This window comes from Cylas formicarius, unplaced genomic scaffold (assembly GCF_029955315.1).
Source record: "Cylas formicarius isolate icCylForm1 unplaced genomic scaffold, icCylForm1.1 PGA_scaffold_26__1_contigs__length_5699629, whole genome shotgun sequence".
Lineage (NCBI taxonomy): Eukaryota > Metazoa > Arthropoda > Insecta > Coleoptera > Brentidae > Cylas > Cylas formicarius.
The window spans coordinates 1,052,514-1,076,681 of record NW_026844301.1 but is presented as its reverse complement, the minus strand read 5'-3'; the positions used below and the strand labels follow the sequence as shown (position 1 = coordinate 1,076,681).

Below are 24,168 nucleotides of genomic sequence, written 5' to 3'. Positions count from 1 at the left end.
TTGAATGATATTGACATGAATATATAACTGTTTGTATCAAAAAATGATAGTTTAAACTGATATTTGCAGTTTTGAAACCGATACCGGATTCCCGTAAAATGGGGTGGTAAAGCGTCCCCTATGGGACAAAAAATTGCTCGGTTTTCCCAAAAAACGAACCGTTTTCGAGTATGGCCATTTTAAAATTGAAAAAAAAAAATTCGAAAAAGGGCCGTATCTCGGAAACGGTGCGTCGGAGGCGAAAAATAAGCGAATTTTCGTACCGAGTTTCTTAAAATGCGCGTAGAGTGGTGCGGTTTCGTAAACACCATAGCGTGGTAGGTTTCCGACGTTCCTAACAAACCGCCACCGAAGAAGTTCACGGTCTAGGCAATCTATATACTCAACTTTGGTCCATTTTGGTTAGTTTTGGTTATCGCTTTAGTGATGCCAACCACCACGGAGGCGGTCTACCATCTAGGCGGTCTATATACTCCACTTTGATCCATTTTGGTTAGTTTCGGTTATGGAAGCGGTCTATATATAGAGACGACCTATATATGGGGGCGGTCTGTATATAGAGGCGATCTGTATATGGAGGCGATCTATAAATGGAGGCGGTCTATATATACAGGCGGTCTATATATGGAGCCGGTCCGCATATAGAAGCGGTTTACATATAGAGACTTTCTGTATATGGAGGCGGTCCGTATATGGAGGCGGTCCGTATACGAAGGCGGTCTGTATTTAGAGACGGTCCGTATATAATGGCGGTCCGTATATAAAGGCGTTCTGTATATGGAGGCGATCCCTATATGGAAGCGTATAGCAAGGCGATCCATATACGAAGGCGGTCTATATATGGAGCCGGTCCGCATACAAAGGCGATCCGTATACGCGAATTCGAATTGAAACCGCGAAAGGCTCATTAAATCAGTTATGGTTCCTTAGTTCGTACCCACAATTACTTGGATAACTGTGGTAATTCTAGAGCTAATACATGCAAACAGAGGTCCGACCGGAGACGGAAGGAGTGCTTTTATTAGATCAAAACCAATCGGTGGCGGGTTCGCGCCCGACATCGTTCAACTTGGTGACTCTGAATAACTTTACGCTGATCGCACGGTCTCGCACCGGCGACGCATCTTTCAAATGTCTGCCTTATCAACTGTCGATGGTAGGTTCTGCGCCTACCATGGTCGTAACGGGTAACGGGGAATCAGGGTTCGATTCCGGAGAGGGGGGAGCCTGAGAAACGGCTACCATATCCAAGGAGGGCAGCAGGCGCGCAAATTACCCACTCCCGGCACGGGGAGGTAGTGACGAAAAATAACGATACGGGACTCATCCGAGGGCCCGTAATCGGAATGAGTACACTCTAAACCCTTTAACGCGAGGATCAATTGGAGGGCAAGTCTGGTGCCAGCAGCCGCGGTAATTCAAGCTAAAATAGCGTATATTAAAGTTGTTGCGGTTAAAAAGCTCGTAGTCGAATTTGTGTCTCGCGCCGCCGGTTCATCGTCCGCGGTGTTAACTGGCGTGCCGCGAGACGTCCTGCCGGTGGACTTAGCCCGTTCACGCGGGCGGTCCAACTCAATCCTGCCGCGGTGCTCTTCATTGAGTGTCGAGGTGGGCCAGCACGTTTACTTTGAACAAATTAGAGTGCTTAAAGCAGGCTAAAACTTCGCCTGAATACTGTGTGCATGGAATAATGGAATAGGACCTCGGTTCTATTTTGTTGGTTTTCGGAACCCCGAGGTAATGATTAATAGGAACGGATGGGGGCATTCGTATTGCGACGTTAGAGGTGAAATTCTTGGATCGTCGCAAGACGGACAGAAGCGAAAGCATTTGCCAAAAACGTTTTCATTGATCAAGAACGAAAGTTAGAGGTTCGAAGGCGATCAGATACCGCCCTAGTCCCCGCATAATAGGCGACCGCGCTTCTCGCGCCGCTTGTTATGCGGGACCTGACTCTAAACGTTGCCGGCTCGCGATGTATCTCGGGAACGGCCGCTCCGATCGGGATGAAACTTGGCGGGTCGGCGGAGGGGGCGGCCGCGATTTCGGCGCCGCGAGCGGAACCGCCCCCGACCTTGGGGGGCGGAGTTACCGCCCCCGAAAGAACTTTTTTCCGGAAAATGGCGGAAACGATGTCGGATCCGGGTAAAACGGGGTCGGAAACCGTACCTTTGGGGCGGAAATTCGCTCCGTTTCTCGCTACGACGAACCGTTTCCGAGACACGGCGGTTTTTTGGAATAATTTTCAAAATTTTCAAATCGTCGTATCTCGAAAACGGTGCGTCGGAGGCGAAAAATAAGCGAATTTTCGTACCGAGTTTATTATAACGCGCGTAAAATGGTGCGGTTTCGTATATACTATAGCCTGGCAGGTTTCCGACGTTCCTCCTATCCATTCAAGTTTAAAATTTTAAATCGAGGTAGGCTCCTAAGACTCTATACGATGCCGGCGGGGGCACCAAAATCAAGAAAATGGGAAAACAGATACCGGATTCCCGTAAAATGGGGTGGTAAACCGTCCCCTTTCGAACAAAAAATTGCTCGGTTTTCCCAAAAAACGAACCGTTTTCGAGCTATAGCCATTTTAAAATGGAAAAAAAAATTTCGAAAAAGGGCCGTATCTCGGAAACGGTGCGTCGGAGGCGAAAAATAAGCGAATTTTCGTCCCAAGTTTATTATAACGCGCGTAGAGTGGTGCGGTTTCGTAACCACTATAGTTTGGTAGGCTTCCGACGTTCCTCCTATCCATTCAAGTTTGAAATTTTAAAGCGAGGTAGGCTTTCATTTTTCCCTTATTAAAATCGATCGATTATTTTCGTGATTTTTGCATCTCTTAAATATGGCAACGTCCGACGATTCTCTAACAGCCGTTATTTTACCCGCGAAAAAATGATTTACGATCGACGGACAGAAAACCGTTATAAAAGTGGATGGGGTGACACTGTTGCCAGAAGCATCCCTGCATTGTGATTTATATCGATTTTTATTGAAAAAAAGATCAATTTCAATTCAACGAAAAGAGACGGGATGCAGTTGAAAGTGTTTCCAGATAGATTTCGACGATTCTCATAATTGGTAAAGACAAAAATTAACTCGCATCATTTTTAATAACTACGTTTTGCGCTCAACGTGGCAACGTTCGACGATCTTAGCGATCGTTATCCTAGGCGCGAAATATTAAATAATTGGTGGGGGTGACAATGTAGGTGGGATGATCTTCATCGAGATTTGCATTTAGTTTGTTTTAAAAGTGCACCCGAGAAAGTTAATTGTGATTGATTTTCTTTTTTTAAGGTAATTAAATATATTTCTATTGCTATGTGCTCCTACCCGGACATGAAGAAAAAGTTTTCGAGTTGCGACTATCTCTCGCTAATATATTTTAGTGTTTTTTTTTCTTTGCATTGGTTTTTACATCTCTAGCGTCATGTTCAATTTTTTAAAAATATACCGGTTATCCTTAAATTATTTCCTATGTAAAATCATACGCGGGTTGCGTAACTCTGTTTTCACACGATTACACATACTCAGATAAAAATGTTTGCATCTAATCAGATACAGGTTGTCCCATTTTCTTTACATTGGTTCTATGTGTTACGTTATTATATCGCTTCTTTTGAGTCAACGATACTTTCGTTTTCGTTATTTTTATTTCCTTCTTTGAATTTAAATTATATACAGGACGTCGCGATATTGTTCCCCGCGGTAAATGAGTATTTCGATTTAAATTTGCTAATGTTTTTGCATCTCTGGCTTTATAATTTTAAATTTAATTTTTTAAAAATATACCGGATGTCCTTAAATTATTTCCTACCTAAAATCATGCGCGGGTTGCGTAACTCTGTTTTTACACCATCACACGTTCTTCGATAAGGTAGTTTGCTTTTAATCACATACAGGTTGTCCCATTTTTTTTATATTGGTTCTATGTGTTACGTTATTATATCGCTTCTTTTGAGTCAACAATACTTTCGTTTTCGTTATTTTTATTTCCTTCTTTGAATTTAAATTGTATACAGGACGTCGCGATATCGTTCTTCGCGGTAAATGGGTATTTCGATTTAAATTTGCTAATGTTTTTGCATCTTTGGCTTTATAATTTTAAATTTAATTTTTTAAAAACATACCGGATGTCTTTAAATTATTTCCTACGTAAAATCATGTGCGGGTTGCGTAACTCTGTTTCTACACCATCAGACGTACTCCGATAAGATAGTTTGCTTCTAATCACATACAGGGTGTCTCATTTTCTTTACATTGGTTCTATGTGTTACGTTATTATATCGTTTGTTTCGAGCGAACGATATTTTCGTTTTCGTTTTTTTTTTATTTCCTTCTTTAAATTTAAATTGTATACAGAACGTCGCGATATCGTTCTGCTATTTTGACGGTTCTTATTAAATTTTAAATGTTCTAATTTTTTTTTAACGTTTTTCTTTAAATATGTGTCGATTTATGCGTTCTTACACATTTTATCGTATAATTTATTCCCGTTTTTCTTTTTTTTATTCAGAAGTTTCTAGTCGAAAATAATAATGGAAAGCGAACAAATTAGAAGCGATCGATACGGACGGTATCGAGTGGCGGCCGGCGACGGGAATTGCTTGTTTCGTTCTATCGCCGTGGGATTGCACGGTAACGACCGGCAACATTTCCAGGTAAGATCGAACGCGGTCGCGGCGGCGGAAAACAATTGGAACGATCTAGCGGTTTGGACCGATTTTACAAATTTTGATGATTACAAAAATGTCATGTCAAAAAACGGCGAATGGGGTTCCGCCATGGAAGTTTTCGCACTTTCTTCGTTTTATAATAGGAGGTTTTTGATCATCGAAAATGGAAAAATTCTCTTAGATCAGGGAAGAATGGACGATACCAATCCGATTTTGTTAAGATACAGTGGACACAATCATTACGATTGTGTGCCTTGATGGGAGATTTGACCGAGCGTCAAATCTTAGGGAAAATCGAAGGATACGTTGTCAGGGTAGAATTCCAAAAACGCGGCGCTCCGCACGCGCATATCCTTCTCTATTTGTCCAGAGAAGACGTTCCCGTTTCGGGAGAGGATGTGGATAGGGTCATTTGGGCGAGATGGCCCGAACCTTCGGACGGTAACGGTTTCGAATCGCTTCGTCACTTGGTCAACACGTTCTTGATACATAACAAGTGCGATATCGAACCGGAAAACGTCGAACAGGAAATCGACGACAATGACGAGGAGGAGGAACAAGAGGGGGTGATAGGTGTCGAAAATTCGAGGGTCAGAAGACCGCCTTGCTGGACCGTTGTCGATCGATGCCGGTGGAAATATCCGAAACAGCAAATATCGAGCACCGTTTTTAAGATCGAGAAGCAAATTCTTTACAGACGTCCTCCGGGTGTTTGCTTTTTTAACAGGCAACAAAATCGTTTCGTCGGCAACGAATTTGGAACTTTGCGTCGGAAACCCGATCCAGGTGTGTCGATACATTAACGCCTACGTCAATAAGGGGTTAGACGTAGCGAACATCCAATGCGTTGAGATGCAAGTGAATACGACCACCGGTACGATCGATTGGAACGAGGCGGCGGCATTCCTTAAAATGAGATATATCGGACCGCACGAGGCGGTCTATCGCATCTTGGGAAATGGCATGTTCCATATCAGTCACACGATCGAAAAGTTGCCCGTGCATTTGGAAGGAGAGGCTTGTGAAATTTACAGGGAAGGGGACGAGGTGGCCGTAGTCGAAAGGGGCGAGCGTTCTAAGCTCGTCGCTTGGTTCGAATTGAACGCGGCGGAGGAGGCGAGTAGTTATTCTAACGCGGGACTGTGACGATTCAAGGTCACCGATGGCATTTTCCATCAGCAGTGTACCAAAGCCAGTTCTTCGTAAGGGGGGTCATGTAAAAGAAGTAAAGGTCACGCCGAAGAAGTGGAAAGTGTCACCATTAGGGTGTAGACAGGTGTACGGGGACCCCTGGGGGTGGGTAAGGTGTGACGTCATAGTGCCTTTTTGGCGCCTCCCCTTGGGGAAAAAGTGGTGTCACTGATTAAAAAACATTTTATGACGTCATAGTCGCTAGTGCCTTTTTGGCAATTGTACCCCGGTAAAAAAAGGGGTTCGTAGAAAAAATAAATTTCGTAGTGCCTTTTCGGCACTACGGGGGGTGTGGGGGTGCGGGGGTGAGAAATTTTTGAGAGCCGAAAAAAGCGACCGCCGCCGCCGCCGATGTCTCGCGCGGGCGGGATTCGAACCTCGAACCTTCGGAGATAAACGCCGACGCGCGCGCGCTGTTCCCCTAGCGTAACTGGGCCGGCACGTTATCGCGTCGTCGTCGTGTATGCGCGCTGGTCGATATAATTAAATAAGTGTGCACCGATAAAATTGATGATTTATTTAAAACATTTACATTGATAAGTTTTAATAGAAAACAAATTAATATCTAAAAAGGTTGTCGAGGTGAATGCAATTAAATAAATGTGCACCGATAAAATTGATGATTTATTTAAAACATTTACATTGATAAGTTGGAATAGAAAACAAAATAATATCTAAAAAGGTTGTCGAGGTGAATACAATTAAATAAATGTGCACCGATAAAATTGATGATTTATTGAAAACATTTACAAAGTATTGACATCCGATATAATTTTGCTAAACACCACAACGTATTTCTTCTTCTTCTTCTTCTATAGGGTATGTTCTAAATCCTTGTTTTTTTGGCCGCTGGTGGTGACGACGACGACGACGACGACGACGACGACGACGATGATGATGGAATAACTTCGTCGCAATATAAACTTATATTGTTCGAACGACTTGTTGATTGCGAACAATATTTTATATTACATATTGGATGATTTTTAATGGATTCTTCACAAAAGCAAAAAGATTTGTTGCAGCTATTACAGTACTTGGTACCGTTATAGTAGTAGACTTTGGAGTTTTCCGAAACATCTTGTTTCACTTTTTTTTCGGTTGTTGTTGTTACGTAACGATCACTATTCATGGCTGCTGCTGCTTCGTACTTGACTAAACACTTTAACGCAAATTTTCAGTGACTCGACGTTAGAATGCTGTGAAAAAAATTGTATTAAATTATGACTACAGAAAACAAATAGGTTCTTACCTTTTAATAATGTCTTTATTTAAAATTGTTGAGTTTTTGCTGCTTATGAAATTGAATTAATTAAAACAAAAATGATAAAACAAGTGAGTTTTTGCTGCTTATGAAATTGTATTAATTAAAACAAGTGAATATTTTTTTAACATAAAATTTAATTTGTTTTATATCCCCAAGGCAATGTATCAGTAAATATATAATTAAGCACTCTCTTATCATCGAACGGTGTTAAAACAATTTTCCTTTGGTTTACCGTAAAAACTTCATGGTTTTTACTACGAAACAGATTTTCGTTGGTATACATTTGAGTTTTATCAAACAGACAATTATAATAGTCTTCAAAAGTGATTGTTTTTAATGACGAATCGGTAATACCTTTGGCTTTTTTAATAGTTTCGACTTCTTTTTTGTTAGAAGAGTTTTCTCGTTCTACATTTGAATAATATAATTTGATCGCGTACATTTTAGATTTTAATCCGATAAATTCGTGCATAATTCTACCGTTGTTTTCGTCTTTCATCAATCCCAAAACTTTTTTATTAGCCAAAGGAATATTATAAATGTTATCGGGAGGATAATCAGAAGTGTCAAATTTATGAATATCTTCTCGAATACATTTATAAATATCGTCAACGTAAAAATTATATATTAACGAATCTGTATCTGAATACAAGAGTTTTACATCCTTGCCGAATTTTGGTATAATATAATGAAATAATGAAAATCGTATAAAAATGTTTTTGAAATTTCTAAAATACTAAAACCAGCGTAAATGGGTTTATTAAATTTAATATTCAATCTCTTCATTTCAATGATAACCATGTCATTGTCGAAAATTGTTAAGCTATGAAAATTTGGTTTTGAAATATAACTCTTTGCACCGTATCGTCCCGACCAACTTGTTACCAGTTTAACGTCTTTATATTTCCGAACGTTTTCCATAGTCTTGCCGAAAACGGCATTATTCATTAATTTAAAAAAATTTTTTTCAAATTCGTTTTTGCTTTGCTGCCTCAAGTGTGTGTTTAGGTCAATGTAGGTTTTCAACCACGGAGATTGGTTAAATTGTAATATTTTATGAATTTTTGTAACACGTAAACCTAACTGAAGAGCCTGTTTGAGATTTTTATAATGTATTACGTAGTTTTTTTTATCAAACAATGTTGTCAATAATTTCGGCTGTTTTGTTTGACCCGTTGGTGGAATCAAACGTTCCGGACATAGAGGTAGATCTTTGTGGATATCGTGAAGTATTGTAGGATATTCTATATCTACTTCAAGAAGATACCCAACGTCAGAATCGTCCGACGTGTTTATGATAGAATAAAATGCGTTATTATCGATCCATTGGAACCCACTCGTCGGTAGTGGTAGTCTCATTGCCGTTCCATATAGGTTATTTACATCGAAATACATTAAATATGATGAAGGAATGTCTGGATTATAATCGTTTTCCATGTATTTATTGTTAGCCTTACCGTATCGGTTACTGCATTGTGAAATTCCACCGCGTATTCCTTTTTCGATCATCATTAATTGATCGATGTCCGTAATTAATTCTAGTTGAACATTTGAAATGAGAAGACATGCATCGTATGCCAGACCCGGTGCCGTGTAATATTTCAAACATTCCAAGCCATACGTTTTTTGACATACATTTCTGAAATTTTCGAAAACGTCCGTGAATAATAGTACGTCTGTTTTCAAATACAATTCTATATATTCGCGTAAATTTTGAATTTTGAATGTTGTCCAAATATTTTTGGCATGCTCGTAATCTTTTATCGTAATACCGGATTTTCTAAGTTTACTATAGAAATTTTCAATCGGGGGCAATTCGACGTCGTTCAATTTTTCCCAATCATCTAGATATTCATACGGAAAGACTCCCTTTTTCTGTAACAACTGAAATTCTTCGAGATTTTCGCAAAAGCTTCTAGTAATGTTTTTTTCGCTAGGGTCTAAATAAGAACTTAACTTATCCAAACTACTAGCCATAAATCTGAACGAATCTAAAAATCGAAAATTAACGCTCGTGTTTTCGATATATTTTGTAAACGATATATATTTTTCTTTGTTACGAGGTAGTAAGTAATATTACCGAACCGGGAATTTCAGTTGCCAAGTTTTTAATAAAAAAGTGTAGATCGTATCCTAAGTTATGAAATACCACGGGTATCATATGATCGTCCTTGTAATTAAGATTGCAAGAAGAATGAGCAACTCCTCGATATTTTCCCGTGAAATGACAATGATCTTTTACTCTTAAATCATTTTCGGTAAATGGTTTTGAACAAATGTGACATGTGATTGATGTATAAAATGATTCTTTTTCATGTTCAGTCAAAGGTGTCATTGAAACAGCATTGTTAAATATAGGATTTAATTGTAGGGCCAGTTCTTGTAATTGTCGACAAAACCAGCTCATACAATCTTTACCCGTATACAAGTTAAATTTGGAAAGATTATTATCGTAACTGCACAACAGATAATAAGAAATACTACAAGGAATATGTTTTTGATATTTTTTAATGTTTCCCGTCGCAGCGGAATCTTCGTATTTTTGTAAAATACACTCGATATCCGCGTAAATAACAAACGGTACTTTTTCTTTATTTTTAAAATGCGAAAATGTTACGTGTTTCTCTTGTTCAGTCGGGAGCGTAATTTTGGTTTTATTTAATTTTCTGCAACTAAATATATGTTTATTTAAAGTTTGTTGTGAATAAAAATGATTTAAGCACCGATCGCAATAAAATCTGCTATGAGTCGAATCTCCGCTTTGTTTCGATAATAACCGTGATAAACTTCTAATTAATGCGAATTGAAAAACTGTCTCAAAATTGTTAATGTGATTAGAGAGATTATTGTTGTCGTCGTCGTCGTCGTCGTCGTCGTCGTCGTAATCATTGGTTGTATCGGTGGGAAGCATCAATAAATTAACCGTTCTTAAATAAGAGAATTGACTTAAACACGCCGGTACAATTTCCCGCTTTTCTAATGAGAAAACGTTTATGGAAATATTATTCATTTCTTCAAATTTTTTTATGTCTTTTAATTTGATTGGAAATTCAATGCCATCGTATTTTAAAACTTCACTGAAATGAGGATATGAATAGGTAATACGCGGATTTTGATTTGTACGACAAGGATGTAGCACGGCAACGATAGACCAAAGAAAACAATATTCATCGTTATTTTGAATATTAAGAACAGCTTTTTTATTAATAATAAATTTTGGCATCGATACATAAGTTGAAAGACCGATATTTATCGGTGTATAATTATTAATGTTAACTTTTAATTGTAGAATCCGGTGAAGAGCCCAACCAGAATCCCTCTCTTGAAAATCCTCTAATTTTGTTAATATATTATTTTTAATATAATTACTATAAAATTCTTTCAAATCGGTATTATGATCGATGACGCGATTTTTGGTGGAAAAATGTTTTACATCGGTTTCGCCCGTTTGTGGTTTTACAAAATCTGCAAGAAATATTACGTTAACTTTAATTAGGGACTCCCGAAGGGCTTTTTTTATTTGACAAGAGAATGATCTAAACGCCTTGCTAAAAAATATTATAGGATCTTTAATATCTAAATTAACTATTGCTCCCGTTTTAATACGATTTTTAAAGCAAGACTCGTTATCAACCCAAATTAATTTTGCATTATTTTTTTTAACTGTTTTATGATGTTTGAATTGTTCTTTGAAATTTTTTAAAAGACTTAAATTTGATTCTATTTTTGCCACCGCTTTTCTGTCTGTCGACGATGACGATACACTTTTTAAATATTTTTTCAAAATTAAATTGTTTCTGTTCAGAAATTTTATCCACTTGCAATATTCATGTTTTGTTTTAATTAACTCACCAACTTCTTTAATTTTCAGCAGCGTTTTTTCACTCAACTCACTGATTTCAGACATTTTTACTTATACGCAGCAGACTTTTTTGTCTATTCTAATAGACGCGTATGTGATAAATAATATCACTTTGTAGAATTTTACCGCTTTTATCGGATAGCGGGGTTAGGGTCAAAACTATTGTTTTGCGCAATTGATAAATATAACGTAATCGCTTTTAATATTATGAATGCACTGTGTTATTATCGTGCTGACGAAGTGGAAATTTTAGGATAGATAATAATTAAAAAAAATAAATGCATATAAATATATCGAACTCTACGACAAGGAATCATTGTACACAACGACTATGGACACTCCGTCAACATTAATTTTTGAGTCAACGGATCCCGCCAGACTTTCCAACAAGATGCTGGCGGTATTTTTAAAAAATTTATTCAGGTAAGTCTGTCACCTTCATTGTTTTGTTTTCCATAATTTACTTAAAATCTATCAAATTATCATAGGTATGGGAGGAAAGAAGTGAAGATTGTGAACAAGAGTGTTCACTTGTATTTGAAATATTCACCGAAGAATGAAACGGTTCAGGGAAAATTAAAAAATCTTCCCGTCCGATACCTGAGAGTGGCGGCCGATGACGAGGAAGAATTACAATTGTTATTGAAGGGGATGCGTGAATTCTCGGACGTCAATTTTTATGCGGCTGCCATAGAGGAGGACGAACCCGTACCGGCTAAAAAATTCAAGCCGGCTTCGGAAGAAGAGAAAATAAAAATTCTGGAAAACAGAATTTTAAAATCAGCCACCACTACGACGATGACGACGACTACCACCACTCCCAGTACCAGCAAAGTTGAAGATTTTTGCTTCGTTTTAGACGACGACGCGGAAGACTTTGAAAGTCAAAAATTTAGTGTAATTAGTAAATAAAAATATTAAAAAATATTCGAGTTATAACTTGTTTAATTTTTCCATCACATGATAAAAATAATATTAATTGTTCTTATGGTTAAAGTTAATAAAACAACAAGTTTACTACGTTGTCTTCATAATCTGAATCAATTTCATCTATAATTGATTGTTTCATTTCACTCGGTGAATCGTAATTACTAATAGGAGTCGAATTAAATGATAACTGTCTAGGCAATATTTTTCGTTTCTTTTGAATTACTGGTAGCGGTAAAGTTTGTTCTTCTGCTGTGGCGGCGGCGGGCTCCTCCACTTTTACGGGAGGATGATACTTTGGAGTAGTTTGTGTTACATCACTTACTAGAGTCGTCTTCGTCGTCGTGGTTGCTGGCGTTGTTGTTCTTGTTGAATTTTGCAAAGAAGACTCGATATTTTTCAATCGTTTTGTAATAGGCTTAAACATTGTCTCTTGCATCATTTCACCACGTTTTAATTCTTCAAGTTTTTTTCTTATATCCTTACGTTTAGAAATTAATCGTTTTTAGTTAGTTAGTAAATAAAAATAATAAAAAAAATATTCGAGTTATAACTTGTTTAATTTTTCCGTCACATGATAAAAATCATTTTAATTGTTCTTATGGTTAAAGTTAATAAAACAACAAGTTCATTTTTTAAGATAATTTTTATTAATATACCAATTTCTCAGCAATAGTACATTTTCTTTGGCACAATTAGAGAAATTATAAAAGTGATTATTACAATGAAAATTATACTGGTTATTTTCTTTTAAACTTTTAAAATTTGGACATCCAATGTCATGTAAATCGACAATATCAATATCATTGTAATAAAGCAGTGATTTTAAATAGTTTACCTTACCTTTACCTTTAACATAGATATAGTTATTTTGTACAATGTTTCTAATAAAACTAACTATACTTTCTTGAGGTAGACAGGTCTCATCTTCTTTTTCATCCCAGGATAGTCCGTGGACACGATTCGTGGTCTTCAAAAGATGGTTTCTAATTTCTCCTGTGAACCAGTTATACGGACAAGGTGTTTTCACCATTCTATGAAACACTTCTCCACTGGACACGTTTATAATTGCGATTTCTCTAACGATATAATCGCTCTGTTTATACTGAAATCCTTGAACTTCGAGGATAAACATTTTTTAAATGTTCTACGAGCACTACTAATTTGCAACTGAATCTTCCTCACACCTACGCAACATTATTTATATCTATCCAACTATTGTGTTTGTTATCAAACCCCAACCACTTTACAAACACTTTATCGCGTTTCCTTTTGAGAATTTTTTCAACTAGATAAACGTCTGGAAACTTCACTTTTTGCAATTGTTCGTTGTAAAATCCACCGAGAATATTTTGATTATTTTAATAAATACGTAGTGGGATTGGTTAGTTGAACTTTATCTACCGTAAAAATTTCCGTTGACCAATTTGGTTGGTATTTTTTATCGAAAACACCTCGCCTCTTCGATATTCGTACGCGATCGCCAATCTTAAATTTGGTATTAAGATTTGTCATTTTTATTCGATTAAACACCGTTTCCATTAGCTTTTTTTCGTGCTTTTTTATAACATCGGCCGGTTTCATTTTAATTACGCTGTGATGTGTATTATTGTAGTTTCTAACAATTTCCGATAATATGTCGATCCATTTATAGTTTCCTCGTAGACTAAACTCTTTCCACATTATATTTTTTATGGTACGGTTCACTCTTTCCACCATAGCGGCCTTTTTCTCGCTAAATACATTATAATGATTGATATGATATTTTTTCATTAAATTTTGAAAGTCTTTGTTAAAAAATTCAGCTCCAGCGTCAGTTTGTAAATTTTTTGGTTTTTTGGTGGACTTTAAAATTGTTTCCATAGCTCTCGTCACTTCCGCTCGCGACTTATTTTTTACAGGTAGCGCCCAAACAAATTTAGAAAAACAATTTATTACAATTAGTATGTATTTGTATCCACGATTCTGTTTTGCGTACGGAATCATTTCGATAAGGTCAGCTTGAAACAGATCATATAAAGATTTAATTATAGTTTTTCTACGTTTAAAGTTCATACGAGCAGGTTTATGAAGTTCCTCTACAACTTGTCGCTTGGCATCCGTAATAAATTTCGACGGCTTCATTCTATAATATCGGCTTCGCGCAATTCTTCAATCAGCGAATTTATCTCATTTAAGTGACCCGTATGACCTGCAGACTGTGACGATACGAGTAGACGCAATCGATCGACTAATTCATTTGGATCGTCCCAATAAATGTAATCTTTTTTATTGGGTGTCACTTCCATTGTTGTCATTAAACCCTTTCCCCCAGTTGTTGTTGTTGGTGCAATAATATTTTTATATTTTTTCAGCTTACTTCCGTCAATTTGAGCATTGGGTTTATAATGTCTTTTGTGAGCGTTCGTTTTGTATACAATTTGTTTATAATTTTCCCTGTCTTGTTCGTTAAATAAACTATTGTTAGGATACTTTTTAAATAACAATTCGTATAAACCTTGAGTACCTCTGTACCGTTTACCTTGAACATAAATATCTGATCCTTGAATATCTACTTGTGAGTTACCAATAAAAAAATTTTCAGTACTTTTATCCATTCTAACGCCATACTTGTGATCAAACTCTCTATTTTCGGTATCTTCGTACATTTCTCGAATATATTTCCGTGGTAATGGATCGTATTGATCCAAATATTCAATAAAAGACACTGGTCCGATATCTTCAAATCGACTAGTAGATTCCTTGTCTACGTTTACTACGTTGTCTTCATAATCTGAATCAATTTCATCTATAATTGATTGTTTCATTTCACTCGGTGAATCGTAATTACTAATAGGAGTCGAATTAAATGATTACTGTCTAGGCAATATTTTTCGTTTATTTTGAATTACTGATAGTGGTAAAGTTTGTTCTTCTGCTGTGGCGGCGGCTGCTGCTGCTGCGGCGGCGGGCTCCTCCACTTTTACGGGAGGATGATACTTTGGAGTAGTTTGTGTTACATCACTTACTAGAGTCGTCTTCGTCGTCGTGGTTGCTGGCGTTGTTGTTCTTGTTGAATTTTGCAAAGAAGACTCGATATTTTTCAATAGTTTTGTAATAGGCTTAAACATTGTCTCTTGCATCATTTCACCACGTTTTAATTCTTCAAATTTTTTTTTCTTATATCCTTACGTTTAGAAATTAATCGTTTTTTCAAAACTTTAATATTTTGTTGACTGATCATAGCGCTCGATATCACCGTCTATAGCAAGTTACGTTCTGAATGTAGAACCACTACTGAATAACCTTTATAGGAACAGCTCTCTCTGATCAGGCGTAAACAACTTTTGATCGGGGACCTAAACAGCTCCTGAACAGGTCTAAAACAGCTCTTGATCAGGTCTAAACAGCTTCTGAACAGGTCTGAACAGCTCCTGAACAGGTCGAAACAGCTTCCGCCGCCGCCGCCGCCGCGATAGGACGATGAGAAATGTATGAAGCAATCAAATGTTTTCCTATATCGACCTCCTTGGTTAATATCGCAGTCTTTAAATACAGTTAGGAAACTAAACGCTTCGTTCCAGCATAAAGCACACATTTCTTTAAAACGTTCAAAAGTCATATCGGTACCGATATGATCGTTGTATATGTGTTTCAAATTTAAATCGTCTTGTTTGAAAATTACGAGACAATTAGCATTGTCTCTTATAAGATGTTTAGGTATTTTAGCATACGTTTGACATAAATAAAACGAATCAATTTTATTATGTCGTCCCATACTAAAGTATTCGCGTATGACATCTTGGTTGTCGCACGCTACATCGTCGAAAATGAAAATACTGTTCGGTTTAGCCTCCGACGGATGCATAATGCTTTCACCGGCGTTAAATGTAAAATATCGAATACCTTTTATTGATTTCAGCAGTTGATCCAGGTAAATATATTTTGGTTGGTTCAAAGATCGCGAATAAATGTATACGTTTTCAAATTTTACACCGTTCTCCTGTTCGATTAAATTAATCATCACGTTAGTTTTACCGCAATTCGAAGGACCCACGATAATACATCTTATTGTTGCGGGAAACAATTTACCATGCCTCTTGTAAGATTTTTCGTGAAACGTATTATTTTCAATATCTAATGTAGTACTTTGTTTAATAAGTTTCATAATGTGATTGTTTTCTAAAACACCGTACTATTCATAATGATATAAAATAGATGACTTACAAACTTTTTATATTAGTTTGTACTAACAAAACGAACCGGGGTGCGGCCCCGGTACAAAAGTTGAAAAACGTCTCGCTAAAAACGATTCCGGCATAAACGGTTTGGACCATGCATGCAAACAACACGATATCGCCTATTCAACGGAAAGTGATTTAAACAAACGTCACGAGGCAGATAAAGTATTAGCTTCCAAGGCTTTAGCTAGATTTAAAGCTAAAAATTCAGGGTGGAAGGAGAAAATTGCCGCTTTAGGAGTAACGGCGGCAATGAAAACAAAATTAAAACTCGGAATGGGCATTCCAAATACAGACCGCGGCGGTGGTGGTTACTATTACCGTTCTAGGAGATTAATTCAAACTTGTTTAAAAAAACTACAAAAAACTAAAAAAAGTTTATACGAAATTGAGGATTCTTTAGCCAAGATGATAAATCACAAAGAGAAAAAGAATATTTGCAGCCAAAAGAAGAAAAAGAAGACACAGCAGCGAAAAGAAAACAACAAATCGAAACAACAGACATATGAAGATAAGAAAGATTTTGATATCGCAGACGATTATCCATTAGATAGAGTTCGACCTAAAAGCATTCTAAATGATGATGAAGATAATGAAATTTCAAAAAAGAAACCTCGTATCGTATTAGTTCATAATCGGAAAAGAAAAGCTGCCACGATTGATAGAAATGAAATAAAAAGGACAAAAAGATTAAACGTAGAAGATAATGAGAAAAACATAGAAATGGATGATTCTATCAAAAATATCGAATACTGATAATAGAAAATGAAAATTAAGTCTCGACAATGACGACGACGACGACAGTTGCGTATACACACCACCTAAAAACTTCAAATTATAAATAGTAAATAAAGATGGAAAACACTTTCAGTACTAATTAGAAGTTGTAATCGGTAAAATGGTCAGAAGAAAAAACACTAATCCAAGAAAACGTAAAACAAGTGCGATACAACGACGACGGCGACGAGAGAAAAAAATTGGCTTTACAAATGCTACTAAACAAATTAAAAAACACGTTATTAAACAAAAACCTAGTACTTATGGTGATGCAATTCGTGTCGCATTAAAGGCGGCTCAGAGTTTAAAAAATAAAATCAAACCTAGTCGTATCGTACCGATACCAAAAACGGGTGGTGTTTTACCGCTCATTCCGATATTTGCTGGACTTTCGGCGCTCGGTGCTCTTTCCGGTGGAGCTGCGGGTATCGCGAAAGCTGTAAACGATGCGAAATCGGCAACGAAACAATTGCAAGAATCGCAACGTCACAACAAAGCCATGGAAGCGATCGCAATGGGTAAAGGCATATACTTAAAACCGTATAAAACAGGAATGGGACTTTTTCTTAAGCCATATAACCGTTAACAAATAAATAGTAAACTTAGTACCGGCGTCGCAATTGCAGTACAAATTAATAAAATGAATAAGAAGCAAATACCTAACGATTATCCGTTAACGAATATTCAGTTGGAAAAGTATGCTAAAAAGTTGTTGAAAATACCTTGGTTTAGGGGTGTTTTTATGATAGATAATCTGCCCAGAAAAATAAGAAAAAATGAACGAGGTATAATCAACTTGGACAGTAGAAGCGGAACCGGAACCCACTGGACATGTTGCAAAAAACAGGGACCTAATATCATGTATTTTGACAGTTATGGAAATCTACCTCCGCCACTGGAAGCATTGACATATTTCAATTCGAATGGACCGTGCAATATACGATACAATTACGATGTTTATCAAAAATTTAATACCGTGAATTGTGGTCAGCTATGTTTACATTTTCTTTCCGAATAAATTATTTATTATTAGCAAACTGTTATTCATTAATCCGATAACCTTTGTACAGATCGGTCGGTATGTATACGTTTACATTATCTGGTAAAGACTCGATACTTTCGACTAAAATATATCCTCCCATCGTTTTGGACGATTCAAAAAGTTATGCGATCGGATTGATCGACTTTGTTACTTTCAACACAATTCCCAATGTAGACAATTCCAACAATAAATTTTATATCGGAAGTCAAGTTATTGTCGTACCCGAAGCTAGTTATGAAATTAACGACATTGAAAAGTTTATAATGGAGAAGATTACGGAGAAAAACGAAACATTGAAAAAAGAAAACCAAAAGAAACAACAAAAAACAAATGTGATTGAAAAGGAATTGTCGATGAATGACGAAATCGTTTTATTTATGAGGGCCAATCTTAATACACTAAAATACGAAATCAAATCCAACGAGACGATACATTTTGAAAAAGGCGATTCGATTGCAAAATTGTTGGGATTCAAAAATAGAAAACTGTCTGCCAATCAATTACACATATTCGAATTTCCGATAAATATTTCGAAAGTAAATTCTGTTTGTGTAGAATGTAATTTGATAAAGAATTCTTATAATAATAATAACTCAGTACATATACTACACATGTTTTATCCTAGTGTGCCAAGCGGATTTCGTATAATCGAAAATGTGTCAAATGTTATATATTTACCTATAAATTCTAATTACATTGACGAAATTATCCTTAAAATAGTGGATCAAGACGGTAATTTGATTAATTTTCAAAGAGAAACGATAACAGTAAGAATACATTTAAAGGAAGTGGTGTCATAAAAAATGGTGCTCCTCTATAACCTCAACATTCCAAATGGCGTTTTCACGTCGTCGAATATAAAAGAAAATACGGATCTACATAGAGTTAATCATAGTCGATCGTTGAAACCGTTAACAGTCGAAAATTTCGAATTTCTTCGCTATCTGGGATTAACATTGAAGGGAAAAAACAAAAAGAAAAACGGCGTGTAAATTCCTCCTAAATATAACATTAACAATCCGTTCGGGTATACGAAGACTTATTGTCTTTTGCAAGTGTTTTGGAAGTTACTACAACCAGAAGAAGAAGAAGAAGAACAAAGAAGATGAGTTTTAATATTCTGAACGTAGGTGAACAAGCATTTATGGACAATTCTATTATTAATTACGAGTTACATAGCTACACTCCATACGCAAATACGACATTAAATAATTCGGATGAAATACGGATTCCTATACAGGCTCAAGACGTTTACACTTTACCGACCAATAGTTACATGTATTTCGAAGGACGAATTGTCGACAGCGAAAAAAAAGTAAGCACGACTCTTAAACCGATCAATAATTTTATAGCGTTTCTTTTCTATGAAATTCGTTATGAAATTGGAGGGATCGTTATAGACAGGGTTAGAAATCCTGGAATTACAACTACTCTCAAAGGATTGGCATCTTTCACAAAAAATGAATGTGATCGATACGAACATGCCGGTTGGAATCACTTGCAAAATCCCGAAATAACAAACAAAGATGGATATTTCAATGTAAACGTTCCTCTTAAAAATTTAATGGGATTTTTTGAACAAGATTTCAAAAAAATTCTAATCAATATGAGACAAGAATTGGTTTTAATTCGAAGCTCCAACGATAATAACGCCGTCATATCTACGAAAGAAAACGAAAAACCCAAAATAGAATTATATAAAGCGATATGGAGAATACCGCACATACAAGTAGCAGATGTGGAAAAGCTACGACTTCTCAAGTATATAGAGAAAGGACGAGAATTAGAATTGGCTTTTAGAAGTTGGGAATTGCACGAATATCCATTGTTACAGGAAACGACTAAACACACGTGGAACGTTAAAGCCACAAATCAACTTGAAAAACCTCGATTTGTTTTAGTTGCTTTTCAAACTCTTCGAAAAAATAATGTTTCTAAAAATATGTCCAACTTGGACCATTGTAATTTAAGTAATATAAAATTGTATTTGAATTCAGAAACATATCCATATGATAACGTTAATTTAAATTTTACTAAAAATTATATCGCCATTTTATATGAAATGTACGCACAATTTCAACAATTTTACTATTATAAGCAAATAAGCGAACCCTGTTTAACATTTAAGACGTTTTTACAGTTGGCGCCTTTCATTGTAATAGATTGTAGTAGACAAAATGAAAGTTTAAAATCTGGTTCGGTAGATATTCGGCTGGAATTTGAAACTTCTCAGAATATTCCCGCAAACACAACCGCCTATTGTCTTATCATACATGATCGTTTAATAAAATACAATCCCCTCTCTAGCACTGTCAGAATTATTTAATTTTGTACTAATTTTTTGTATAGTTATTTGCAAATTAAAATAGTTTAACATGGTGGTGATCTTTTATTTGCGCATGCTCTTATTAAAACTGTATAAAATGTATCAAACGTTGCAAATATTATTCATTGTGTAATTTATTGTTAATCTGTCAAGTTTAAACAAAAAACATGTTTCAAACAAAAATAATTTCTAGTCTGATTGTGACTTTGAATTTCATCGATTTTGTCGTCGTGCATACTCCAATCAAAGCAAACTCAATTTTGGAGAAAGTCTACGTTGAAAATTACACTTTTCCAATTGAACGAGGAACATTCTACCTATACGAAAAATCCAAAGAAAACATAACTTTGAAGCAGTGTCCGGCATTCTATTTTGACGGTGCTTTTCCCGTAGGAACGCAAATTCGAAATTCGTTTAATAAAACTATAGGTACAGTAATTGGTCAACATTTGAATTATTATCCGATATTTCCGAGAGAAAATACGATCATGTATTGTGGAAGATACGGGTTGGAAAATCTAATTGGAAATAAATCTATAATTGTTGAAAATTATGAATTTACATTAGATGATTTTAAAAAAAATTTTGTAGAACTATCTAGTCTAGATTATCAATGTTTTATTTATGCGTAAAATTATTTATATACTGTTGAGAATTTAAATAAATATATTTATCGATGAATATGTTTTTATCTGCGCATCACCCAATCTCTGAAAAAAATAAGTGAAAAGTGCTACACCGTCAACTTATTCTAAATCTACGCAATCAAATAGTGAAAAATTTAGCAAATTGTAATTTTAACATATTTACTTTGTATGTACAAAATATAATGATAATAAATAATATTTGATAACCTTTGACCATTTAAATGAGATATTTTTGTGTTGTTTATCTAATAAAATGTAAAATTTGCATTAAAGTGTTTTGTCAAGTACGAAGCAGCAGCAGCCATGAATAGTGATCGTTACGTAACAACAACAACCGAAAAAAAAGTAAAACAAGATGTTTCGGAAAACTCCAAAGTCTACTACTATAACGGTACCAAGTTCTGTAATAGCTGTAACAAATCTTTTTGCTTTTGTGAAGAATCCATTAAAAATCATCCAATATGTAATATAAAATATTGTTCGCAATCAACAAGTCGTTCGAACAATATAAGTTTATATTGCGACGAAGTTATTCCATCATCGTCGTCGTCGTCGTCGTCGTCGTCACCACCAGCGGCCAAAAAAACAAGGATTTAGAACATACCCTATAGAAGAAGAAGAAGAAGAAATACGTTGTGGTGTTTAGCAAATTTATATCGGATGTCAATACTTTGTAAATGTTTTCAATAAATCATCAATTTTATCGGTGCACATTTATTTAATTGTATTCACCTCGACAACCTTTTTAGATATTATTTTGTTTTCTATTCCAACTTATCAATGTAAATGTTTTAAATAAATCATCAATTTTATCGGTGCACATTTATTTAATTGCATTCACCTCGACAACCTTTTTAGATATTAATTTGTTTTCTATTAAAACTTATCAATGTAAATGTTTTAAATAAATCATCAATTTTATCGGTGCACACTTATTTAATTATATCGACCAGCGCGCATACACGACGACGACGCGATAACGTGCCGGCCCAGTTACGCTAGGGGAACAGCGCGCGCGCGTCGGCGTTTATCTCCGAAGGTTCGAGGTTCGAATCCCGCCCGCGCGAGACATCGGCGGCGGCGGCGGTCGCTTTTTTCGGCTCTCAAAAATTTCTCACCCCCGCACCCCCACACCCCCCGTAGTGCCGAAAAGGCACTACGAAATTTATTTTTTCTACGAACCCCTTTTTTTACCGGGGTACAATTGCCAAAAAGGCACTAGCGACTATGACGTCATAAAATGTTTTTTAATCAGTGACAACACTTTTTCCCCAAGGGGAGGCGCCAAAAAGGCACTATGACGTCACACCTCGACACAGGTGTAATTACTTTACCCACCCCCAGGGGTCCCCGTACACCTGTCTACACCCTAATGGTGACACTTTCCACTTCTTCGGCGTGACCTTTACTTCTTTTACATGACCCCCCTTACGAAGAACTGGCTTTGGTACACTGCTGATGGAAAATGCCATCGGTGACCTTGAATCGTCACAGTCCCGCGTTAGAATAACTACTGAGGCGACGGGTCGGCGACGGTTCTACGTCGACATCGTTGAAACGCACTCTTGGCGGCAAGGTCGTTGGGTCGCCAAGTCGCGACCCACCAGTTCTATAGGTCGTATGAGTCCGGTTTATCCGAGTCCGGGGAATATGGAGCGCTACTATCTACGAATGATTTTGGGCAACGTGACAGGTTTGATTTCGTTCGTGGACGCGAAAACCGTAAACGGCGTTTTATGTCCTTCGTATCAGGCCGCTTGCGTAGCGTTAAAATTGATCCCGGACGACGACGAAGAGGCGGACAAGATTTTAGATTGGATAGCGGATCGTCTTCGTCATCCGTTTTATTTAAGGGAAGCGTTCGCTCTAATTCTCTTGTACAATCCGTCGAAGAATCCCCGAACTTTATTTAAGAGATGGTGCAGGCGTATGTCCGCTTACGTGCTTAGGATTCATATCGATTTAATCAGAGATATCGACGAAGAGGGCGCGGGCGACTTAAACGAAAGGATGCACGTGCTCCGTACGTGTCGGTATACGGTCCTTTGGAGTCTCGTAGATCGATTTCTGGTCGAATGCTCCACTTCGATGGAAAAAATTAATCTTCCTCGGGATTGGATTTCCGATTGGGTTTACGACGAGGAGGCGGAACAACTTTTGGACGAGGAAGAGGTTTTGTTCGAGGAATTCGCTTTCGTTCCGAGACCGAATCAAAATTTGCATCTGGTCGATCTCAACGATCAACAGCTGGGATTCGTTTACGAGGTTTTACAGTGTGTATGCAATCGTAACCGTATCGTTTTCGTTTTGACCGGCGTAGGGGGCACCGACAAAACCGCGACCGTCAACGTTATTTTGGAAGTGGCGGAACTTCGCGCGTTACCGTACGTATCCGCGGCTTTTACGGGGATCGCGGCCACGTTAATCCGGAACGCGGCTACGATTCATTCTTCTTTCGGCATTCCTAGAGAAAGAGGCGTAGACGATACGCCGGTTTCTAATTTGGTGGGCGAGTCGGAGGCGGCCGACGATATTCGAAACGCAAGACTCGTCGTGTTAGACGAGGTGTTTATGTTGGTGTCGTGGATGTTGGAAATGATCGATGCCGTGTGTCGGGAATACGGTCAATCGCGACGGCCGTTCGGTGGGAAAACCGTTATTCTTAGCGGCGATCCCAAGCAGTTGCTTCCCGTTGTCAAGGGTAGGCGAGCGGGAATGGCGTCCATCGTTTCGCATCCGGCATGGAGTACTTTTCAACTGTGCATGTTAACGGAAAACATGCGTGTTCATCCGCAAGAGGTGGAATGGTCAAATTTCATCAGGAGAGTAGGCGACGGGGAAAGAATCGTTTCGGACAACGGACGCGAACCGATTTCCGATAACTGTCTGTTCGTTCCTTCCAAATTAATTGTCAAATCGCGCGAACAACTCGTCGACTTTGTTTACGGGGACGTCTTCGAATCGATACTCGCTCTTCCCGGGACGAACGAGCGATTCTTGGAATTAGCCGAGCGATTGGCCCTCCGGTCGATCCTTTGTCCCGTGAACAGCGAGGTCGAGGAGTTGAACGAAATCATCTCAAAGATCTTCCCCGATCCGTCAGGATCGGAGAGGGTCTTTTTGGCGACCAATTCCTACGATAGACAGAGTAACGAGGATGGGGCCGACGATCACGAAATCGCCATTCCCCTCGCGACGGGAGTCACCAGTGAAATTATCGAAAGTTTAGATTAGTC

At 37.3% G+C, this 24,168-nt stretch overlaps 1 protein-coding gene across 1 annotated transcript; it reads left to right on the top strand.

The window, feature by feature from the left end:
- The first annotated feature begins 1,940 nt into the window (after positions 1 to 1,940).
- On the top strand, positions 1,941 to 24,166 carry LOC132697633 (uncharacterized). Its single transcript, XM_060663176.1, has 5 exons — positions 1,941 to 2,228; positions 4,659 to 4,920; positions 4,962 to 5,459; positions 5,506 to 5,815; positions 22,438 to 24,166. Exons 1-5 carry the CDS (start codon positions 1,941 to 1,943, stop codon positions 24,164 to 24,166), a joined length of 3,087 nt encoding a protein of 1,028 aa, XP_060519159.1.
- Positions 24,167 to 24,168: the final 2 nt, after the last annotated feature.

Coding starts and splice junctions, on each gene's coding strand:
- LOC132697633 (XM_060663176.1), top strand. CDS start 1,941: ATGCGGGACCTGACTCTAAACGTTGCCGGCTCGCGATGTATCTCGGGA. Junction 2,229..4,658: donor ACCGTTTCCGAGACACGGCG/GTTTTTTGGAAT, acceptor CAACATTTCCAG/GTAAGATCGAACGCGGTCGC. Junction 5,816..22,437: donor AGTTATTCTAACGCGGGACT/GTGACGATTCAA, acceptor GTCCCGCGTTAG/AATAACTACTGAGGCGACGG.